The sequence below is a fragment of the Notamacropus eugenii genome, chromosome 1 (genome assembly GCF_028372415.1).
Source record: "Notamacropus eugenii isolate mMacEug1 chromosome 1, mMacEug1.pri_v2, whole genome shotgun sequence".
Lineage (NCBI taxonomy): Eukaryota > Metazoa > Chordata > Mammalia > Diprotodontia > Macropodidae > Notamacropus > Notamacropus eugenii.
In genome coordinates, this window is record NC_092872.1 from 212,566,228 (window position 1) to 212,588,356 (window position 22,129).

The window sequence follows — 22,129 nt, forward strand, 5'->3', positions numbered from 1 at the left end:
CCTGTTTCCTCAGTAAAAATAGCTCAGAGACTGTGATGAATATATTTTGGATGATTTTCCAAAAAATTCATTACTTTACCTACTTAGTATTGTGAGATCTTTAAGTTAGCCTGGTCAATCTGGAATTTCATTTCCTAGGAGAATTTTGAAATTTAACTATATGCACCTTTTTTCTAGATGCTTTAGAAAATTTTATATCAAATTAGTTCCAGAAAGAAATTTTGGCTGACCCCTCTATTAGCACTTCTTTAACTAGTCATCATCATTCCACTCTCTGTTCATTGTATCACCTATCTGCCCCTGACAGGAACTAAATTTCACAGTTACATTCTTTACAATATAGTGTTGAGCACACAGTAAAGTGGTAATCTGTGGGAGACTTGAATGAAAAGTCCACTATATGAAAAGGTAAGATAACAGATCAACATGAAGTAATGGAATGTAAAAATGTGACTAAATTAAAGTTTTGAAAGGTAAGAAAGAAAACACAAAATTCAGTTTGCTAATATGCTAAATTACATAAAGTATTTAACAATCACACATAGGCAGTATGTCTTAAATCTACAATTTTATTTTAAAGCATTCCAACTGTTTCTTGTCCTTAAACTAATACCAAAGGTTTTATTTGACTCAGCACCAATGTTTTATTTTCTTTAAAATGTTACAAAGGTTCAAAAGAAACTCAACATGCATTTAGTTTCATTTAATTTACAGAACATGTGTTAACATATAGATTATTTAACATCAAAATCACCCCAGTCACCTCGGGGAAACATGTACATAAAAGATCTATGATTCCATATAATTCTTTAATATGTGTTGAATAGTTACCTTTCCTTTTAACAATAAGGATGCTATCAAAGTGGATACAAGTGATCCCAAGGTTACAGACAATGAAATCAATGAAAAATAAAAGTACTTGTATTTCTACACACTTTAAAAAAGAAAATCTGGCAAGTGTTCCTTTTTTTTTTTTTTTTTTTTTTTTTTGCTAAAAGAGGTTTCTTTAAACAAAACATACCTTATTCTTGCCAGGGCAAACAAGGGCCCAACCAAAGATAATAAGTTGCTTACAACTGGCTAGAATGGAGAAGAGGTTGTCAGTATTTGCTTTTCTACCATCACTAGCAAGCCATTTTCTTCTAGTTCCTACCCCAGCTTGTCAAGCTGTCCCTTCCATTTCCTATAGTTTCCTTTCAACTTCTTCCTACAGGGTAGAATGCAGTTGGACCCCTTTTAAGAAAGAGCAATTGTCTGAAATAGGTTTTGAAATAACTTAATAAAAAGCCATATTATTTTGTGTGTGACTCAAGTGATGCCAGAGTCTAATGTCATGTATAATAGCCTAAACCTTCCTTTATTGACATATATATCAGGACCTAGAAGTATCCTTAAGTTCTTGAAGGTTATGTTATTCTGAAGAACTATCTGGCAAGACTTCCCAAGCTGAAAACGCTGTGGATGTGGATCCAGCAATGGACTATTTTCCAAGCACCATTCTTAATTAAATACAATAAGGGCAATCAACACAAAGTTGGCTACCAGTTGGTGAATTTTAGGGCCATAGCAACACAGGAAACTCTCTGTTATATAGAGGAGCTTCAGTTTTCACCAGTACAGACAGAATCCACGTTGATCAAATCTCAAATCTTTTGAAAAACTAAAGTGTATTTTTATTCTTGTTTAATTTATACAAATTGCTATTAATAAAAAGATAGTGATTGTATGTCTTGACCCTTGAAGACTCTGGTTAGTACAATACTCTGTACACATGGCCTCCTAGGTCCTAAAGCCTTTTGACTTAGTCCAAATTTTACATAACAAATCCTTTTATTAAGGGGATTTGTTCTGTGAAGTTAGGATTCAGTCAAAGGGCCCCATTTGAGGACCTAGAGGGCCATATGTGGCCTTGAGGTCAGAGGTTCCGCACCCTTGCTAGGAATTGGGAGGTGACTCAGAATTTTTTTATGATATTCTCCAATTAGCACAGTTGTAGGGGTTTTTCAGTTTAGCTAACTAGCAGGAAAAAGCCTGGTCTTGAGTTGAAGTATGAAGCCAGAACCCAGATGTAGGAGGAAGAGTGAAGTGTGGAGCCTTCAAACCCTGGGAGAGAGGGCTGGTGCCAAAAGTGGGCAGTGAGTAAAGAGAAGAAACCAAATGGGTGGGGGGAAGAGAAATCAAAAAATTTTAAAGGCCTAAGCTCTATTGTGTTCTGAGGATAATATGTATTATTTCTAGAAATCTTCTGTGAGTTAATGAGATGAGTCAATCATTGAGAGAGGAGCATTCATTTATTTTGGCACAGCTAAGAGCCATATTGGCTTCGGAGCTGGTTTCTTCTCCTTGGGATAAGTGCTGTTAATCTCACCCACACCAATTCACATGTAGTGGGGGGAACACTAGTTGTTTCCTGGACTATATTTGTACCTAGTTCTTTCTTTGGATCTCAATGTTTGTACCTAGTTCTTTCCTTGGACCTCATAAAGGCCTCAAAATTGACATCTGAAAGGAAAACCTAAATGTTAATCAGGCTCTTTGCAAATCATTAGCATTTGTTTCCTTCCATTTGTCACATAATCATTTATACAGTAAGCCTTAATGAAGTCTTTCACATTTTTCAAAAATGAGAAAGTTCCTGGACAAAATAATATTAAAAAACGTAGATTTCAATTACTTTCTTTTTTTGCCCCCTAATACTAGGTGAATTATGATTGTTCAATAAATAAAAGGTAATATTAAATGTTGCTTTAATGACAAATTGGTCATATGTACTACATTGGAATAATTTTATATATTTGTACCTTTAAAGTATATCAGAAAATTTGAGCGTCTTGAATCCTACAACATCTAGTTTGTTGCAAGGGAATTTTTTATTTTAACTGTTAAACTGCTATTTAACAACAGCACCAAAATAGCTGACCCTAAGCCCATCTTCAAACAGAAAGACTTCTTTTGTACCCTCAAACATATATGTTATTTCAGTATTTAACAAACCATAAGGATCACATCATTATGAAACAAAGAAGGGGAAAAGGGAACTAGAAGATGTCAATTTCTCATGATTCAATTTCAGTTGAACAGCACCAAAAACAAAACAGCCACATAAAATCATCAATATTGGGGCAAAATGAAATTAAGCAAGTTCTGGTTAAAACTATGACAACCCCTTCCCCCAACATGCAACTTGGATATGACAAATGCTTTGTTGACAATCACTAGTATTGCAAAATAGGAGTTAGGGGCTACACGATGCAGGCCGATTAAAAGAAAAGCTTTTGCAACATTGTGTAACGCTATGGAGGTTAATTATAGGCTCTTTCCATGTTATTGTGAAATCGACTGGATTTCTTATGCCAAAGCACTTCAAAGTGTGTGAACTCAAGATGAAATTGCTATTTTTTTAGTGCTGATAATAAAGACAAAGTATAATTTATTTTATATCAGAAATTCCCTCACAAAACTTGCCTATTTGGTAGATTTTTAAAAATACTGAATATTATAAATAAACGCAAACCCCTCAAATTCATATTCTGATGCAGGAAAATAAAGTGACTGAAATTATGAAAAGTAAAAGGTTTGGATAATAAATTTCCAAAATTAAAAAAAATACTTCCTACTTTTAAAATGCTTGCTCTGCAAACAAAATAGAATAAAAATATGCTAATCAGTGACTTACCTAGTCTACAGAAACAATTATCATTTTAGAGACTTGGGTATTTCTAAATGCAATTAATTGAGGAACCCATTTACCATCAACAAATATTATACATTTGGTATTTCATCTGAATAAGGAAGGTGAACAGATGTCTTGTGATATTACTTTGAAAAAAAGTGCTTGAATCTGAGAATGTTATGCTTATCAGTGAATATTTGTTTTGTTGAAATGGTACAAATATTGCTATCATCTGTAACATCTTTTTGTGTGAAATGTAGTTTTCTGTTTTATCTGTTATATTGATCTTGACTGTGGCTAAAATAATGGGGAAAAATTATAAGTGGTAATATCATTAATGACACCATATTTTGAAAAACACAGCACTGAAAAATGAAACCTACTCATACAAATATTATTTGTAAGTTATAAATATGAAAATCAAAAAGATTTTTCAATAAATAAATATCTGATGCTACTTTTTGTTTGTTAAATGCTTGGTAGTTATAAACATAATAAATCTTAACTTATTAGAATAAAATAAGAAAAGAAAATTATTTGAGTAGAATGTTCTATGTAAAGCATGTGTGGTACAACAATTTTTTGTTTAAAAACAAAAAAAAAGACATCAACACATGAAAGTTGGAAAGTGCTGCCATAAAAATGCATCTTTAATTCAGTCCATAATCTGTAGTGTTTAGTTATAAGAGTTTTTTATTCTTATTTTTTTAACGTGTACTTTTATTTGAATTTAAGATTGAATTTATTTGAATTTAAGTCAGCACACAGGTAGAGCTCCTCTCCTCCCCCCAAGTACTGGAACCAACCTCATAAAGCTTGTTGGGAGATTGTAAAGTCTTCATTCACATCTATATTGGGGGCAGGCAGGAAATTTAGGGAGCCATTCATTATGGCTCTGACAATTTTTAAAAAAGAAACAAGTATTAAGGTGGAAGACAAAACTTTTTTTAAAGGATTACATAATTTACATGCAAAGCAATACTAGTACCTTCCCACCTTTGTTACAGAGCTCCTTTTCTGTAGCAGAGAAGGAAAACCTTCATAGTGGCAAGTAACTCTGTCACAATGCATTACATAATATTTGAAATGACTATTTTAAAAAATGGAGAGTCCTGAAGATGCACTGTAAAACTATGGGGATATTTGCCTCCAACATACTTTGCTCATCACCTTCACAGTTCCAGTTTTTAAATCCTGAATCAAGCACCAATCCCACCCCACCCCACCCCCAAAAAACTTCAACCAAACAAAGCTATGCCAAGCTCATCTCTTTTGGGGACAGGGGGCAATTATCATGTCACATCCTTTGACCAAAAAAAAAAAAAATTCAACCAAAAAAACAGTCTGCTTAGAAGCATTTGCAGTGGACAATGGAGGGCCCAGATTCGTCATACTTTGTGCTGATCCACATCTGCTGGAAGGTAGAAAGAGATGCAGGATGTAACCTCCAATCCAGACAGAGGATTTGTGCTCAGGTGAGGCAATGATCTTGATTTTCATTGTGCTGGGAGCTAGGATTGTAATCTCCTTTTGTATCCTATCAGGAATGCTTGGGTACATGGTGGTACCACCAGACATTGGCATACAGATCCTTATGGATGTCAATATATACTTCATCATAGAATTGAAGGTAGTTTCATGGATTTCACAGGATTCCACACCTAAGAAAGATGATCAAAAGAGAGGTTTGGGCAGCAGAATATCTCACTGCCAATGGTGATCACCTGACCATCAGGGAGCTCATAGCTGTTTTCTAGAGAGGAGCAAGATGTAGCAGTGGACATCTCCTGCTCAAAGTCTAGGGTGATATTACACAGCTTCTCCTTGATGTCAGGTATGATTTTCCTCTCAGCTGTGGCAGTGAAACTGTACCCTTTCTTGGTCAGAATCTTCATGAGGTAGTCTGCCACAATACCAGAGGTACAAGTAGACAGGGACAGCACATCCTGAATGGCACTGTACATGGCTGGGATGTTGAAGGTCTCAAATGTAATCTAAGTCATCTTCTCTCTGTTGACTTTGGAGTTCCGTAGGGCTTCTGTGAGCTTCAGGAACCATGTGGAGCTCACTGTAGAAAGTATGGTGCCAGATCTCCATGTCATCCCAGTTGGTGACATATCATATTCAATAGGGTACTTCAGGGTCAGAATACCTCTCTTGCCCTGGATCTCATCCCCCACATAGCTGTCTTTCTGGCCCATTATCACCATCACACCCTGATGTCTGGGGTGCCCAACAATGGAAAGGAAGACAGCCTGCGAGGCATCATCTCCTGAAAGCCAGCTTCGTACATTCCAGAGCCACTGTCCACAACAAGTGCAGCAATATCATCATCCAAAGGGCAAGTTTAAACCCTTGAGAGAGGAGGTAATACCCCCGCTAGAGTCAAGGGGGAGGCAAGTAACCAATGAGTAAAAGAGCTCACAGCTCTCTAAAACTTTTTTGAAAAGAAAAAATGGATACAATGCTGTCAAAATATCTTAAACCAAGGCTACACATTACTATTTGGCACAAAATGAAATTAATTTTACAGCACAATTGAAAACATTTTTTAAGGAAATCGGACTTTTTCTCACTCTATCTAGAGGCTCTCAATATAGGAACTCATACAAGGAAACAAATACTACATTTAAAATTGTTTTGGGGGAAACCATGCCCTGGGGACTACTCATCTTTAGAATTCCAGGCCCAGGGTCCTAGCTGTCTAGACAGGTGAATGAAGCTCACATATTGGAGCTGAAGTAGAGTTTGCATACTTGGCAGTTTAGTTTGAGAAAGAACCTCAGTGCCTCGTACCTTGTCTGGCCAGATGATCTTCAGAATCTTCCTAGAGATGACCATTTCATTCATGGAGGAAGTCAAGAGGAGAGAAACAAAATCAAAAGTAGTAAGAACTGGAATTTGACATAAGACTCAAAATAGAGGAGTATTATTTATCTACAATATTCTGTTTTTGGGAGATTCAATAATGATGTGAATCTGAGACCATGTAAAGGGAAAGCTAGTTGGATCAATGGACAGAGTGTCAGGCCTGGAGTTAGAAGATCTGAGTTTGAATCCAGCCTATGACACCCACTGATGGTGTCAGTTAATCCTGTTAGGCATCCAAAGCCTTTCATAATCTGCCCCCTCGACCCTGCCATTCTTTTTGCACCTTAACACTACCGTGCCCTCCTCTGCCCCCCAAACACAAGGCAGTGACACTGGTCTCCTAGTTCCTCAGACAACACATCCCCAGACTCCTGGAATTTCGCTGACTGTTCCGGTACGTGGAATCTCTCTCTGCTCTCCCTCCTCCCTCCACTTCCTGGCTGCCTTCAAGTTCCTGCTAAATCCCACCTTCTAAGGGAGCCTTTCCTAATCACCCAATGCTTTCCTTCCATTGATGAGCTCCACTTTATCCTACACACGCACGCACACACATATACACACGCAGACACACACGCACACATATACACACACACGCAGATACACGCGCACACATACATACACACACACGCACACATACACACACATATGCAGACACACGCGCACACATACACACACACGCGCGCACACACACATCATCGGCCCACGGCTCTCCCGCTGTCTTCCTCACTTCGGGAGCACGAACTGTTCGTCTTTCCGCTTTCTTTGTACCCCCAGCCCTCAGCACACTGCCCGGCACATGTACGCAGTTACAAAACTGTTCCTTTACCACTTCATGTTTACTGCAATGACCGTGTTACTTTGCTCCCCAGCAGCTTGTCGGTATCCTTTTCATTACGTTTCCAAATACGCGATGTTTGTATTTATTTTCCCTTTAGGTGACACGCCAGGAAAGGAAAGAGACCCTTCTCGGGGCCGTGAGGACGAGCACACTCGGCTCTTATTTACTGCATTAAACCCTCAGCTCGCTGGAAGTCAGCGTGTGTCCTCACGGCCGCCGACCCTTCGACCCGACACACCCACCCACCCACGGTGCACTCTGGTGGCACCTGACACAACAGTCACAGCTGTTTTTAGTTTCCAAATGCAGAGGCAATTTCCCGGGTGAGAGCCCTAAGAAGGGAGAAGAAACAAAGGACCTAGGGAGCTACGCGCCGCCTTCCCCGCTCCGCGGCTGCCGCGGGAATTCCTAGCCCGGGCCACCGGGGACCTTGGACTTGCCTGTTTACAGCGGGCGCGCTCCTGAGGGGGCGGGGCGGGGCGGGGCGGGGCGGAGCATCCTTCGCGAAGGTCCCGTACAGGGGGCGCGCCCCTGAGGGGGCGGGGCGGGGGCGGGGCTGGGGCTGAACAGCCACCTCTAAGGCCCAGTACAGCGCGCGCGCCTCTGAGAGGGTGGGGGCGAGGGCGGGGCGGGGGCGGGGCTGAGGCCAGTACAGCGCGCGTGCTCCCCTAGCAACCCGCGACCTCTCCGAGAGCGCGCCCATTCTTACCAGTTGGGGATACTGGTCTTCTTGACCATTACAAGGTGCTGGGCTCCCGGAAGCACGAAGGCAGGACTTCCCGTAGGAAACCCTCCCTCTCTCCAGCCCAGGGGTACGCACAACGGCCGGAGGCTCGTGAGCAAACCATCTCTGGGACTCCGCCCCCTTAATTCGCGCGCTCTCGGTGTCCCACCCGCCGACACGAGCGCGAGACCAGCTCCTAAAGAGGTGGCACTGCGCATGCTCCCGAGCGACTGTATTGCGCACGTTCGAACAACGACTTCGCAAGACACGTTCTAGTAGCGATCTTTGTGGGTGCCGGGGTAGGGAACGGCAGACGTTAGGGAGCGAGGAGCAAAGGCGGGGGTGATCTTTTTAAAGCGCATCTTTCCCTCAGGAAGAGACCTGAGTCCTTCCCCAGCCAGTGTCTCACCCCGCATCCTGTACTTCTTTCGGTGCCCGTGGGGGAAGCCAGGCCTGACGGGGAGAATAACCTGGGGTAGGTAGGAGCCGCGGAGGCTGCTGGGAAACGTAGTCTCCGCAGCTGATGGCGCCCCCAGCCGCCCTTCCTCCCTAGGCTCGTCCCTGCGGGGTGTCGGATTGGGCTCGCCGTTTTAGGAGGAAGGTTTTCTTTTCCTAGGCCGCTACTCAGCGCGTGTGGCGCTGCCGTCTGCCCAAGTCCAGCCCAAGCGTGGGGAGAGGACTGGATTTGGAATCAGAAGGGGAAGGCCCCTTGGATGGACGCCATGACGGCCAAACCGCTCATTTGGTAGATGGTATCCCAGCCCGCGTAAGACCCGGGCCGGCACCGCCCCATTGTGCCACCTCCTTTTATTCCTCTATAACCTGAATGGCCGCTCCAGTCTTTTTCTCCATTAAGTCCTAAGACCTTTGACACTATCTGGGCCGCCTTCCCCAACTGTGCTGTATTTGTCCTTCATTCTCAAAGAGGACCGTGGCCTGACTCTGCTTTGAGGGAGGGAGGGCCGAGCAGCGTCCTCCTGAGCCCTCTGGGTTGAATGGATGACCCCCTGAAGTCTCTTAGACGCACTAAGTCTGGGACCATAGATCCAGAGCTCGAAGGGACCCCCCGGGCAGTCTGCTCGGACCCCACCTTGTCATAGATGAAGAAGCTGAAGGTCAGAGAGGTTCAGTTACTTGCTAAGTAGGCACCAGATCACTTGATGTGACCAATAATGGTCATCAGAGGAGGGATTCGAACCCGGGTCTAACGACTACAGATCCGCTTGGAGAAGGTGATGTCTAAGGTCCATGCCCTAAAGAGCTTGTGATAGATACAGATACACAGCTCCGCTAGAGAGAGTTGTCCGTATCAATGAACCAAATTGTCAGCTGAGAACCTGAGAATATAAAATAAGAGAAAGAAACGCTTTTCCTGGGTGGGTAGTTTAAAAGAAGTCTTCTGAATCATTATAAGCTTCCACAGAAAGGATGTGTAGTGTTCTTCTTTCAATCCAATTAATACAATGTTGTATTTGAATAGGGGACCTTTGGAGAACCCCTATGTTGATAGGGAATCCATTTTTTGGATTTTGATAGGCAATTCATTTATTTTACATACTGTGTCAATACAAAACAATTTTAAGACAGCCCATACGTACCACAAGGGGTTTATCTGGCCATATCTGAAGAGTCAAATCAGTTTCATCAACTGTAGATTGGGGAATAATACCTGTATAAAATGGAATTTTTATAGTGCTTTTAAGTTTGCAAAGCACTTTACAAATAATTAAGCCGATTTCTACTGTAATTTTAATCTGCCAACATTTATTAAAACAAAATAGCCTTTTTAGAGAATTCTCAAACAGCTCAAAAACTCCTGTACATAGAATCTGCCTTTTAGTTATAGGTTTTGGGGGTGGGGGTGGGGGGGAGGAATTGAGTTGTGGGATAAATAGAACTTTAGCATTTTATTTCAAATGATTTGAAATTAAAGATCGAGAATTTGGGGCTTTGGGGTATTTTCATAAGTCATTAGATAATGTAAATATTGGTCTAAAAGCTAATAAGTCAAACCATTATAATAGAGCAATCATTCATTTCAGCTTTTCCTGTTGCAAGAGATCCAGTACCTCCAACACAGGGAGAGAGATCCTTAATAGTCCCCTCTCCTGGCCTTTTCTACTACTATCTATCAGAATGATGTATGTGTAGTTTCATAGTATAATACTTAGAAATATCAAATGACTAATATGAACTTGAATTTAGTTTATTATCTTGATAAAGAAGCCTATACAGCAATCAGCTAAGTCAACTTGTTATTTTACATATTAACCTGTGATCTTATCGTTTTTTGTGTTATGTTTCAGAATTAATGGATCTTTATCAGAAAACAGAGATGTCAGCTGACACAGTTAAGGAATATTTTAAAATTAACTTCAAAATCAATGTGATATTTTGAGTAGGAATCTGAACTTAATGCTCTCATGCAATTCAAAATACATTTAATTCTGATTTTGACTACAAAATTCTTTTGTAAATAGAAAACTATCAGTTCTGAAAATTAATGCACTTTTCTATCAACCAACAGGTATTTGTTGAATATTTACTGAATGTTAGCCATTTGGGCAGTTTTTAAAAATAGTTATTGACAGCCCATCCAACCACGAGACTGGAATTCACCTGCTCACTGTAGCATCTAAGGGATAAAACATGCCAAACACTATTTCTCTTATAAATGAATTGAATTAGAAAGTTTGAGAACAGATTGAGGTATACTCAGGAAAAACCTGTTTCTAGATCCCTTCCTGAAATTTTACCTCAGGGGACCCTAACAAACAAAATAATAACAATAACACTAGCTGACATTTATGAATAGTTCCAAAGTTTGAAAAACACTTTTTCCATATTATCTCATTTGATGCTCATACTAATTTGTGAGGTAGCTGCCATTATTACCTTCAATTTATAGATAAGTAAACTGAAGCTGAGACAGATTAAGTGATTTGTTCAGTCATACCACTAATAAGAATCTAAGGAGAGAATTTTAACCAAGATTTTTCTCCTCCAGGACCAGTACTTAACAACTACACCACTGCCTTTTACAAATATATAATGGTATTGGCTAAGATATGATCCTAGGCAGGAGTTCTTAACCTTTTTTGTGCCATTTATCCTTTGGAAATCTGGTTAAGCCTATGTACCCTTTGTCAGAAAAATATTTTTAAATGCATATAATCAGATACATAACATGACAAGGGAAAGTGATTATATTGAAATATTATCAAAATATTTTAAAAGTTCAAAGACCTCAGCTTAAGAACCATCGCTGTAGGGTATCTACATTTGCAAAACCACAAAATCTCTTGTTCACCAAAGCAAAGATACTAAACCAGTTTACTGCTTTGGAAAACAGAACTTCAGTGATTTTGGCCAAATGCTATTGTAAAACATCTAATTCTCAGATTAAGTACAATGTGATGATGAGAAGGAGCTACAAAGTAAACAGCAGAATAAAACTACCCTGAGTTTCCAAGAATGAAAAGGCATCATTTAAATGCTGACTTTTTAGATGAAATAATCAGACCAGAATATCATCGTGCTAGTTAACTGCTACATCTAAAATAATTTTTGTTCCAATATAATGATAATAATAGCTCACATTTATATAGCACCTACTAGGTGCCAGGTACTTTATAAATCTCTCATTTGAGCTTTACAAGGACTCCAGGAGGCCTTTATAATCCCTGTTTTATAGTTGAGGACACAAACTGAAGCTAAATGACTTGCCCAAGTCATATAGCTAGTAAGTGTCTGAGGCTGGATTTAAATTCAAGTCTTTCTGACTCTAGGCCTGTCACTTTATCCACAGCGCTGAGTACTTGCCTTTCAAAACATCATTTATAAAAAGAGACTCAAGTTACAGTACAAACATATTTATATCACTCAGTAAGCTGCATACATTTTCTAAAATTGATCTTAAATATTTGCTTTTCAGAACAACTACAGGGAACTTCTGATTTATGAGTCTTTTAACTTCTTCAGTGGTTGTTTGCTATAAAATTTAGAGACTTGCAAGGCAAAATTACCTAGATCCTGTTAGATTTTTTTAAAATATGGAAAAGACAATGTTCTCTTTCTATCAGAAGAAAAAAAATCTCCTATATACTAACTTGTGTAAAAAGATGTATTGATAAAATTGATAACTGCCAAATCAAAATTTTGTTATATCTCTGGGGAGAACATATGCATATATATGTTCTCTTGTGTATTGTCAGGTGGTTAACTTACAATAAAGGCTTTCATTGAGGTAGATTTATTATAACTGCTAGAAAATGTTAGCTAGAGCTTGAAGACATGACCCATCCCTATCACCAGATTACCTCAAATCATACCACCCCTTTGCAGGCATCCTCCTTTAGGGCAAGATTCTTGGTCAGAGGACACGAATTCTAGTTTGGATGCTAATGCTTGCTGGTTGTGTGGATAAATTACACATCCTCTTTGTGCTTTTCTTTGCTCAGCAGTAATTATGTCACAGGGTGGTTGTGACGAAGGTATTTTGCAAATGTTATGGTTCTATGTGAATGTGAGTTATTATTACTGCTATTAATCTTTTCATTCTGTGGCAGATTTCTTTTTTCCTTAGAAGTGTCTTATAGCATTGAGACAACAGACATCTAGGAGGTGATCCCTCCTTGTTGTTAGATATCTCAAGAGAAGTTGCTTCCCTCCCTTCCTCCTGACCCCCAGCTTGCGTCTATTCTCCATCAGAACACCATTTAAAAAAACTCTAGTTTAAACCTGGAAACTAGTCATGAGCTAACATTGATTCAACATATTAGATGATGATATAGAAAGATCTTTATTGATTGTTAAAGCTTCTTGTTAAAAATGCTTAAAATACAAATATTGAATTGCTTAGTGATAAAAGGATAAAAGTGAATAGAGCAGCAGGTTTTCTTTCAGGTTGGGCTCCAACCCAAATTTCTTATGAAGGTGCAAAGAAAAGTGATTGCTTTTAATCATGGTATGGATTTAGAAATAATTTGTATTAGGTATAAATGAAGAAATTGTGACGTAGTCCTTTTGTCAGTGAGGTTGCCTTAGAACTTTCTCAGCTTGTTTAATGGAAATGGTTCAATTGATACTAACATAACAACTCCTATTCTGTAATTAAAATCTTCGTGTAACACAAAATGACTGTCAGGAAATAAAATTTATAAGTGTTAGGCAGAAAGTAATTTTTCTACAAATAATATCATTTAGTGTTTACCATAGCTCAAAATGGGCTGGAAAAATGACTGTGAAATAATTTTTAGAGTTAAAATATTGACTTCTAAGTCTGTTGATACAAAAATAGTCAATCCACCACTTTCATTACCTTGGGGAAGTGAGTAATATCCTTGCTTGATGAGAAGAAGGCTTTAACTTGTAGGGTCACAGTTCTTTAAAACACAGGGTACTAATTTTTTAGAAGATGGTAAAATTCACATTTTAAATTTTGATTTCACATCCTGAAGATTCTAAAGAATATGAATGTAGTGATAGTCCCCTATTCAGCATCCTTCTATGTGCTTTGTACATAGTTGATACTTAATAAATTAAGGCTGAATTATATTGATTTTTACATTATGGAATTAAAATGTCACATAAGGTTTGGGTTATCATATATGGTCAAAAGTTCTAAGTCTTTGTCATAAGCCTCTAAAAATGATTGTGCTGACTATTCCTTCTGAGGTAAGACTGAGTTTGACTGTCATTTGCTTCAGGCCCATTTTCTTATTTGACCACCTCTACTCATATGCTCCCTTAATTATGATTTTTCAAAATTTTAACAATAGTATGTGAGTGAATTAAAATCTTTAAATGGCAAATAATAATTGATATTCATGCAGAAATCAATCTAGCTTCAGTAAATGGGTTTTTATTCATATGAACATATTTTCTTAAAAATGCAGAAAATGAAACCTCAAGAAGGATTTGTTATGAAAAAAATCTCTAGGATGAGAGAAGATATTAAAAAAAAGGTATGGTAAAAAATGTATTTTGTCTATCAGTATTTGTCTTGCCAATTAGAATAATAATTGACTCAAGCGATTCACAAAGTTGATGTCTTTGGGTCAGTTTACACAAATCATTTATCTCGTTATCAACTCTAGGTAATGAATGTATGTAGACATAAATAATGTCATGGCACAAGCAAACCAGAGCAGTTAAATCAAGTCAACAAGGGTTTATTAAGTACCTGCTTTATGCCAGTTGCTGTGCTAAATGGTAAGGAGTACAGAAAAGGGCAAAAATAAAAACGAAAACTTAACAACAATAAAAAAAAAATCCAGTCCCTGCTGTCAAGGAATTTCCAGTCTAATGGAGACAGCATGCAAACTACTATGTACAAGTAAGATATAGACAGGATAAATTGGAGCTAATCTTAGAGGGAAAGTACTCCCATTAAGAGAGATCAGGAAGGGCTTCTTGCAGAAGATGAGATTTTAGCTGGGACCTGAAGGAAGCCAGGAAAGTCTAGAGGCAAAGAACAGAAAGTAGCAACAACAGGTTGTTTGAAATTTATTGCTCACATCTGTGCAACTGGGGAATTTCGGTAGAGTTTCAAAACAGTAATTGACACTCTATACAATCCATAAATCCAGAGTGTCATTGATGTAGAAAAGTCAAGCTTTGGTGAGATCAGAAGTAGAAAGAGGGGAGGGATCTCAATCATACATTTATCACTCATATCAGAGTACACAGTTCTAGAAAAATGAGGAGAAAAGAGTTAGGGTAAAATTTTGTGCTATAATTTCCCAACTGAGATTAGTATGTTTATTGAGACTGAAAATTAGAAAGACAAAATTATTCATATCTGGGGGATAGGGTCCCATCTGTTGAAAGGCAGCAAAATCTATGGAAACTCAAGGAAGAGGTAGACCGTGATATTGTGTATCTTAAGAAAACTAAATATTACTTTTTTTCAAGATAAAATAGAACAAATAGGCCCATTTTTGTTTCTAACACAGAAAAAGTCTGTGCGTTGAATTCAACTATGGTCAGCTTATAGAACATAAAGCAGTAAAATAAATGGGAAAGCACATAAGGCAATTTTTTTTTCCTTACAGCAATATATTGTGTTGTCTGCCTAAATGAAGGATAGAATAACAGATGAGTAGACCATGCATCATGAGCTACTCACAGAACCCCATGGTGCCCTTCCATCCAAACTGATACAGGTAGATGAAGGAAAATGACAAGAATTCTGGTGTTGGATAATTGGTGTTAAGGCCAGGCTGTGAGCTTTTCTGGAGGGAATGTTGAGGCCTTATATAGGGTTGGTTCTTATTAGCTGGGTCCTTTAGGGATCTCAGTGACAACTCAGGCAAGGAAGCTGCAAATTTTCAGCTAGCCCTCTGTTCTGATCTAATAATGCTTTACAGGTTCTGGACCCCAGTTTGCATCTAGGTAATCCTGTTGTAGTCTTGTTCTTTGGTGGAATTCCAGCACATAGTTGCTGGCTTCAGCACCTGTCAGCGCTACAGGGAGGTTCTGCAGGTTCAAAGGGACAGATCCATAGGCCAACCCCTTGTCTGCAACCCCTGTCCTAGTGCCTTATTCCTGGGCAAAGTCAGAGATCAAAGCAACAATCCTCTCAATTCACCTGTGGTCTGAGCCCAAGGGTTGAATATGTCATCATCCTACTTCTTGGTCAGAGTGATAGAACTGTCCATCTCCCCACTCTGGACTGAGCCTATCAGTTGAATCTGTGATCCATCTCTGGGATTTGAGTAACAAGTTCACCTTCTCCCCACTCCCCCACCCCAAACCCTTCCTGCCTTGGCCATTTGCCTGTGAGCTGAATCTTGGGCTAGAAAAACAACTCAGTACGGTTTCTTCTTGTACTTGGTTTAGTACTCTTCTCAAGTGTTGTTAGAATAATTGTGGGAGAAAGCTGAGCTTATATTGTTTCCTCCTACTCTAACATTTTCCCCAATTTCCCTAACTCTTAAAGTTTTCGTGATATTTGTTATGAAACTTTTGAGTTTTTTTTTCTTACCAGCCTTGGGCTACTTTCATATCTTGGTCCCAAACCATATTTTTTAGTATATTTTTTTTGCTGACCCATTGTACCCACTTTCATTGAAGCCACCATATATTAGGATATATGTTAATCTAATTTTTGAGAATCTTGTCAAATTCTTTTAAAATTTTACTACATCTTATGTAATAATCTTTTTATGCTTATTGTGAGCAATAGTGAGCTGACTGAATAACCCATGACATGATGTTTCTTACTGTCTTTGGGGATGTGGCAGAAGCTACTTATCCAGCTCCTTTCCCTTTTTGAGAAGAATTACTGAGCTGTCTTTTCACTTAGAAACTTTTTAATGTCTTCTTATTTCACTGATAACGCAAACCACTATGGTTTGGACTCCTTCCAAAAGGCAAACATACTTTGCACCATATTTTTGCCTGTCTGGCAAGATCCTTTGTATAGGACCCTCACTAATAACTCACAATAATAGTGGGTCCCTGTACTCCTATGTTAAATATTTAATCCCTTACCATTCTTCTAGTAGCAGGGACAACAAGAGTTACGATGGCCAATGAGCTTCCCTGCTCTCTCTAGAATGTTAACTCTCTGAGCTTTGGAACTTGAATTTACACTTGAAGCAACCATTTAGACGTGTTGCCTAAGAATCTCCCTTCTCTGTCTAAAAGATGAGATTCTAGAAAATCCAGATCCTCTCTCTTCTGTACAAGAAACTGGAGCTCAGGAGCATTATCCATGGACTTGGGTCAAATAAGTTAGCATGTGTGAAGTGCTTCTCAAATCTTAAAGCACTACCATATAGATACGAGCTGGTATTATCATTGTTCTTATTCTCTCAGCTTGCCATGTGGCTGAGTATACATGTAGCTCTCGTATGCCTCTCTAGGATACTCTACAAGTGTCTTAACAACTGTCACTGCTTGAGCTGGGAAAATCCCCTCTCTGGTTTCTGCAATGTGCTACAAAGAAGTTCCCATGTGCTTCTGTCTCAAAAAGCCATGGATATCTCTTGTGGGACAGACTTAGAGGGAGTTTAGAACCCCGGAATAGTATTGTGTTATAAGAAATGACCAACAGGTGGATGTCAGAAAATCCTGGAAAGACTTATATGATCTGAAGCTGAGTGAAGTGAGCAAAACTAGAAGAATATTATACATAGTTACAGCCACAGGGTGTGAGGACTGTTTCTGATGGACTTAGCCCTTCTCAGCAATGCAGGGACCTAAAACATTCCCAAAGGACTCATGATGCAAAATGCCATCCACATCCAGAGAAAGAGCTATGGAGTCGAAATTCAGAATGAAGCAGACTATTTTCTCTTTTGTTAGGTTTTGTTTTGTTCTGTTTTTCTCATGGTTTCTCCCATTCACTTTAATTCTTTTCTGCAACATGATTAATGTGATAATGTGTTTAATAGGAATGTATATGTAGAGCCCATATAAGATTGCATGCCGTCTTGAGGAGGGAGAGGGAAGAATTTGGAACTTATGGAAGTGATTGTTGAAAACTGAAAACAAAAAAATTGATCAATCTGGAGAAAAAAAAAGAAAAGTAGAACCCATCAGAAAGGCAGAATTGTTCATAAGCTACTGGGCATATTTATAGACTCCCATTGAATACTGAGCACCATCCACATTTTCTATGGAATGAAATAAAAGTTGTCCCCCATGCAACATATATATATATACATGTTTACAATAAATACACATTGCTTATCTTGCCTTGTGTGTGTTAGAACCTGGAACTGTGCTGCCTGTATTTATGGTCACCTAGATCTAAGCTATATTTGGAGATTTCCCAGGGTAAATTCTGAGTGAGAGCATTGCAAGGTAAAGAAAAATTGATCTTTTAGCTATCATTCTCTGAGATCATTTTTAGGCTATATAAGTCTAAAGCTTGGGGGGACCCTGAACCTTGGTTTTCAGTAGTAAGAATGTCAGCATTAGTGTAGTTCAATTCTTCTAATAATATATCAGCTTAGTTCTTGTACAAGTCTCATATTTAGAATAGCAGCTATTAAATTATTGCTTATTCTGCCATTCTTCCATCATCGCTAGGTAAGTATAAGGGATGGGTGACATCATGTAGAACTGAGGGCTTTTATTATTATTTTTTTTTGGTTTGTCTTATAAATTGTTATGACTAAGACAATTTTCAATTAGTGGGCAGCCTTCTGGTGATGAACCTTTCCATACATATCTCAGCTGATCTTTAGAGAGAAGACACCCTTTCTCCCAAGGATCTAACTCAGGGCTTTTCTAACTTGGCTGAACATGCCAAAGCTCATAGTCCATTGGCATACCCTTAAAACCCACCAGAATTCCTCTACTCCCTGTTGAGATGGGGAAGCTTTTCTTGAGACTTGATGTTGAGAACATCAGTTATTGTGCTGTAATAGAATGAGCTTTTGGGATTGGCCAATTGACATTAAATGGCCCTCTGTTACTCTGGTTTGTTAATTGCTTGTGTCTACTTTTTGTGCTTTTTTCTTCTCCCTTAGCCCACCAGCCAGCACTATCACAATTGTCCCCATGGTTGCTTCTAGCAGACTCCTCCCATAACATTTTGCTGCCAGTATTAGACTGATAGCTATAGTGACCAGGATTTATAGAATCACATCTGTGAGGAGAGTAACTAGGCCTGGAATGAGGGCTTATGGAATGCTATTGTAAGCAGAGTGCACAAAACGTCATCTAGCAGCTCTTAACTACTCAGGCCATGTGCTCTCCACCCTGCCTCCACCACCACATGCTAACTCCTAGCTTTTAATTGTGTAGTAAAAAATGGAAGTTTGTGAAGAGCTGACTTCCAGGTAAGTGAGGTAATCATGTATTTTGGAAACTGCAGAAACTGATTGATGATAAACCTTATTTCTAGTGACAAAAGGCTGAAAGAACTGCAAGTATATAGCAGGAAGATGACTAAAAACAAACTTATTTTCAGATGTGTAACAAAATGGATAGTGATTTTTTTTTTCTTTAAATAGGTATAAAGGCCATTTAGGAATAAGATGTAAATTTTTAGAAGAATCTTTTTATAATTTTTACAAAAACAATTATTTCCCTAAAACCTCCATAATGATCTTATATTCCAAAAGAATACTCAATTCTAAAAATTTAATATATCCTTCACAGATGTCTGAAGAAACAGAACATATTGTAGTAAATGAAAAAGGTGACCAGAATCTGCTGAAAGGTAATTTCTGTGATGACTGCATCCCTGATTTGCTTAGTGTCGGTCCTAAGGAAGACACATGATCAGACATCTTCTGCCATGGCTTCAGTTAGGACACAGTTCTTCTAGGAATTAGACCTAGTTGAGATAAAGATTTATGATTACTCCCAGGGAGAGTGGAATGCTCTTCAAATTTAGGGACAGGTACACTCTGCATTACATTTTTTTAACAGACCTATGATTATGTCAGGATGTAGTATTACTACATCAGGATCATAGTATTTCTGTATAGTAGCTCCTTCTGATGAATTCTCTATGTCTGTATTCTTAGGAAATTAAGATGTTTAGTGACTTGCCCAAGGGTGTCAGAGGCAGGACTTGACCTCCAATCTTTTTGGCCCTAAGGCCAGCTCTCTATCCTCTGTATTTTCTCTCCTTTTTAACATTGCCCTAAACAATGTTATTTTGCAATAATTTTTAAAAAGTTTAATAGTGTTTTATTTCCTCCCCACTTACATGTCAAGAAAATTTTCAGCATTCATTTTTATAAGATTTCAAGTTGCAAATTTTTCTTCCTCCTAACCTCCTCTCCCCTCTTTGGAAAATGGTAGGCAGTTTGTTATAGTTTACACATATGCCATCATGTAAAAATATTTCCATATTAGTCACAGTTGTGAAAGAAGAGACAGATCAAAAGGAAAAGAAACACCAGAAAGAATAAATTAAGTGAAAAAAATATGCTTCGATCTACATTCTGAGTTCATAAATTCTTTATTTGGATTTGGATAGCATTTTCCTTCATAAGTCCTTTTGTACTTGTCTGGGATCATTGTGTTGCTGAAAAGAACTGAGTCAGGTTGATCATCACACATTGTTGCTGATACTGTGTACAATTTTTTTCCTGGTTCTGCTCATTTCACTTTATTTGTACAAGTGTTTGCAGGATTTTTTGAAATCTACCTTTTCATAATTTCTTATTGAATAATAGTATTCCATTACATTCATTTACCACAGCTTATTCAGCCATTCCCCAATTGATGGGCATCCGCTCAATTTTCAATATTTTGCCACCATGAAAAGGACTACTGTAAACATTTTTGCACGTGTAGGTCCTTTTCCTTTTTTTATGATGTCTTTGGGATACAGATCTAGTAGTGGTATTGCTTGATCAAAGAGTATGCACAGTTTGATTGACCTTAGGGCATTGTTCCAAATTGATCTCCAGAATGATTAAATCAATTCACAACTCCCAACAGCAGTGCACCAGTGCATCAGTGTCCCAATTTTCCCACATCCTCTCCAACATTTATCATTTTCCCTTTTTGTCATATTAACCAATCTAATAGATATGACTCTGAAAAACTTCAGAGTTGTTTTAATTTGCATTTCTCTAATCAAAAATGACTTAGATCACTTCTTCATATGCCTATAGATAGCTTTGATTTCTTCATCTAAAAGTTGTTCAAATCCTTTGACTATTTATCACTTGAGGAATGACTTGTTTCTTATAGATTTGACTCAATTCTCTATTTGAGAAATAAGATTTCAGAGACCCTTGCTGTAAAAAATTTTTCCCAGCTTTCTGCTTTCCTTTTAACCTTAATTACAGTTGGTTTTGTTTGTCCAAAAGTTTTTTTAATTTAATATAATCAAAATCATCTATTTTGTATTTTGTAATGCTCTCTATTTCTTGCTTGGTCATGAATTCTTTCCCTTCCCATATATCTGACAGGTAGACTATTCCTTGCTCTTCTAATTGGATTTATGTCTAAATCATGCATCCATTTCAACTTTATCATGGTATACAGTGTGAGATGGTCTGTACCTAGTTTGTGTCCTATCATTTTCCAGTTTTCCCAGAAGTTTTTGTCATATAGTAAGTTCTTATCCTAAAGGCTGGTGACTTTGGTTTTATCAAACATTAGGTTACTATGGTCATTGACTATTATGGCTTATGTACCTAATCTATTCCACTGATACATCACTCTTTTCCTTAGTCTAGTACAAAATAGTTTTGATGATTACTACTTTATAATATAGTTTGAAATCTGGTAATGCTGGGTTGCCTTCCTTTGTATTTTTTTCATTACTTTCCTTAATATTCTTGACGTTTTGTTCTTCTAGATGAAGTTTTGATGTTATTTTTCATGCTCTATAAAATAATTTTTTGGTAGTTTGATTGGTATGGCTCTGAATAAGTAAATTAGTTTAGGCAGAATTATCATTTTTATTGTTTTGGCTTGGCCTACCTATGAACAGCTGATATTTTTCTAGTTGTTTAAATCTGACTTTGTGTGAAAAATATTTTGTAATTTTGTTCATATAGTTCCTGAGTTTGTCTTGAAAGGTAGATTTCCAAGTATTTTATAATGCTTATAGTTATTTTAAATGGAATTTCTCTTTCTGTCTCTTGTTGCTGGGCGTTATTGGTCATATAAAGAAAAACTGGTGATTTATGTGGGTTTAACTTATATCTTATAACTTTGCTAAAGTTGATTATTTCAAGTAATTTTTAGTTGATGATCTAGTAAGTTATACCATCATATCATCTGCAAAGAAAGATAGTTTTGTTTCCTCATTGCCTATTCTAATTCCTTCAATTTTTTTCTTCTCTTATTGCTGTAGGTAACATTTCTAGCACTGTATTTATATTGAATAATAGTAGTTTGTTATTTTTTAATGTTTATTTATTTATTTTTAGTTTTCAACATTCATTTCTACAAAATTTTGAGTTCCAAATTTTCTTTCCATTTCTCCCCTCCCCATCCCCAAAACACCGTGCATTCTGATTACCCCTTTAATATAGACTATATATGTATAGTTTTGCAAACGACTTCCATAATAGTCATGTTGTGTAAGGCTAAC

The 22,129-nt window shown here is 37.9% G+C and overlaps 1 protein-coding gene and 1 long non-coding RNA gene across 15 annotated transcripts in view; one reads left to right on the forward strand and one right to left on the reverse strand.

Annotated features, from left to right (window-relative positions):
* Positions 1-549: 549 nt before the first annotated feature.
* On the reverse strand, positions 550-8,178 carry LOC140515583 (uncharacterized). 2 transcript variants are annotated; one of them, XR_011971095.1, is made up of 2 exons: positions 8,092-8,178; positions 550-6,500 (listed from the first exon to the last, which is right to left on the reverse strand). It is a non-coding gene; the product is annotated as an uncharacterized lncRNA (long non-coding RNA). The 2 variants fall into 2 exon arrangements; XR_011971093.1 differs by lacking the exon at positions 8,092-8,178 and adding an exon at positions 7,371-7,864.
* The window catches only part of CC2D2B (coiled-coil and C2 domain containing 2B), a 137,604-nt gene continuing 123,587 nt past the window's right edge, over positions 8,113-22,129 (forward strand). For 11 of the 13 annotated variants that reach the window (XM_072626240.1, XM_072626272.1, XM_072626285.1 and 8 more), the window contains exons 1-4: positions 8,311-8,581; positions 10,413-10,456; positions 14,004-14,072; positions 19,225-19,285. In XM_072626240.1, coding sequence (XP_072482341.1) covers positions 10,418-10,456; positions 14,004-14,072; positions 19,225-19,285 — 169 coding nt within the window. In that variant the 5' untranslated portion in view covers positions 8,311-8,581; positions 10,413-10,417. Of the gene's footprint in view, positions 8,195-8,289; positions 8,582-10,412; positions 10,457-14,003; positions 14,073-19,224; positions 19,286-22,129 lie in introns of those variants that run through there. The other 2 variants (XM_072626244.1, XM_072626251.1) reach the window with 2 other exon arrangements.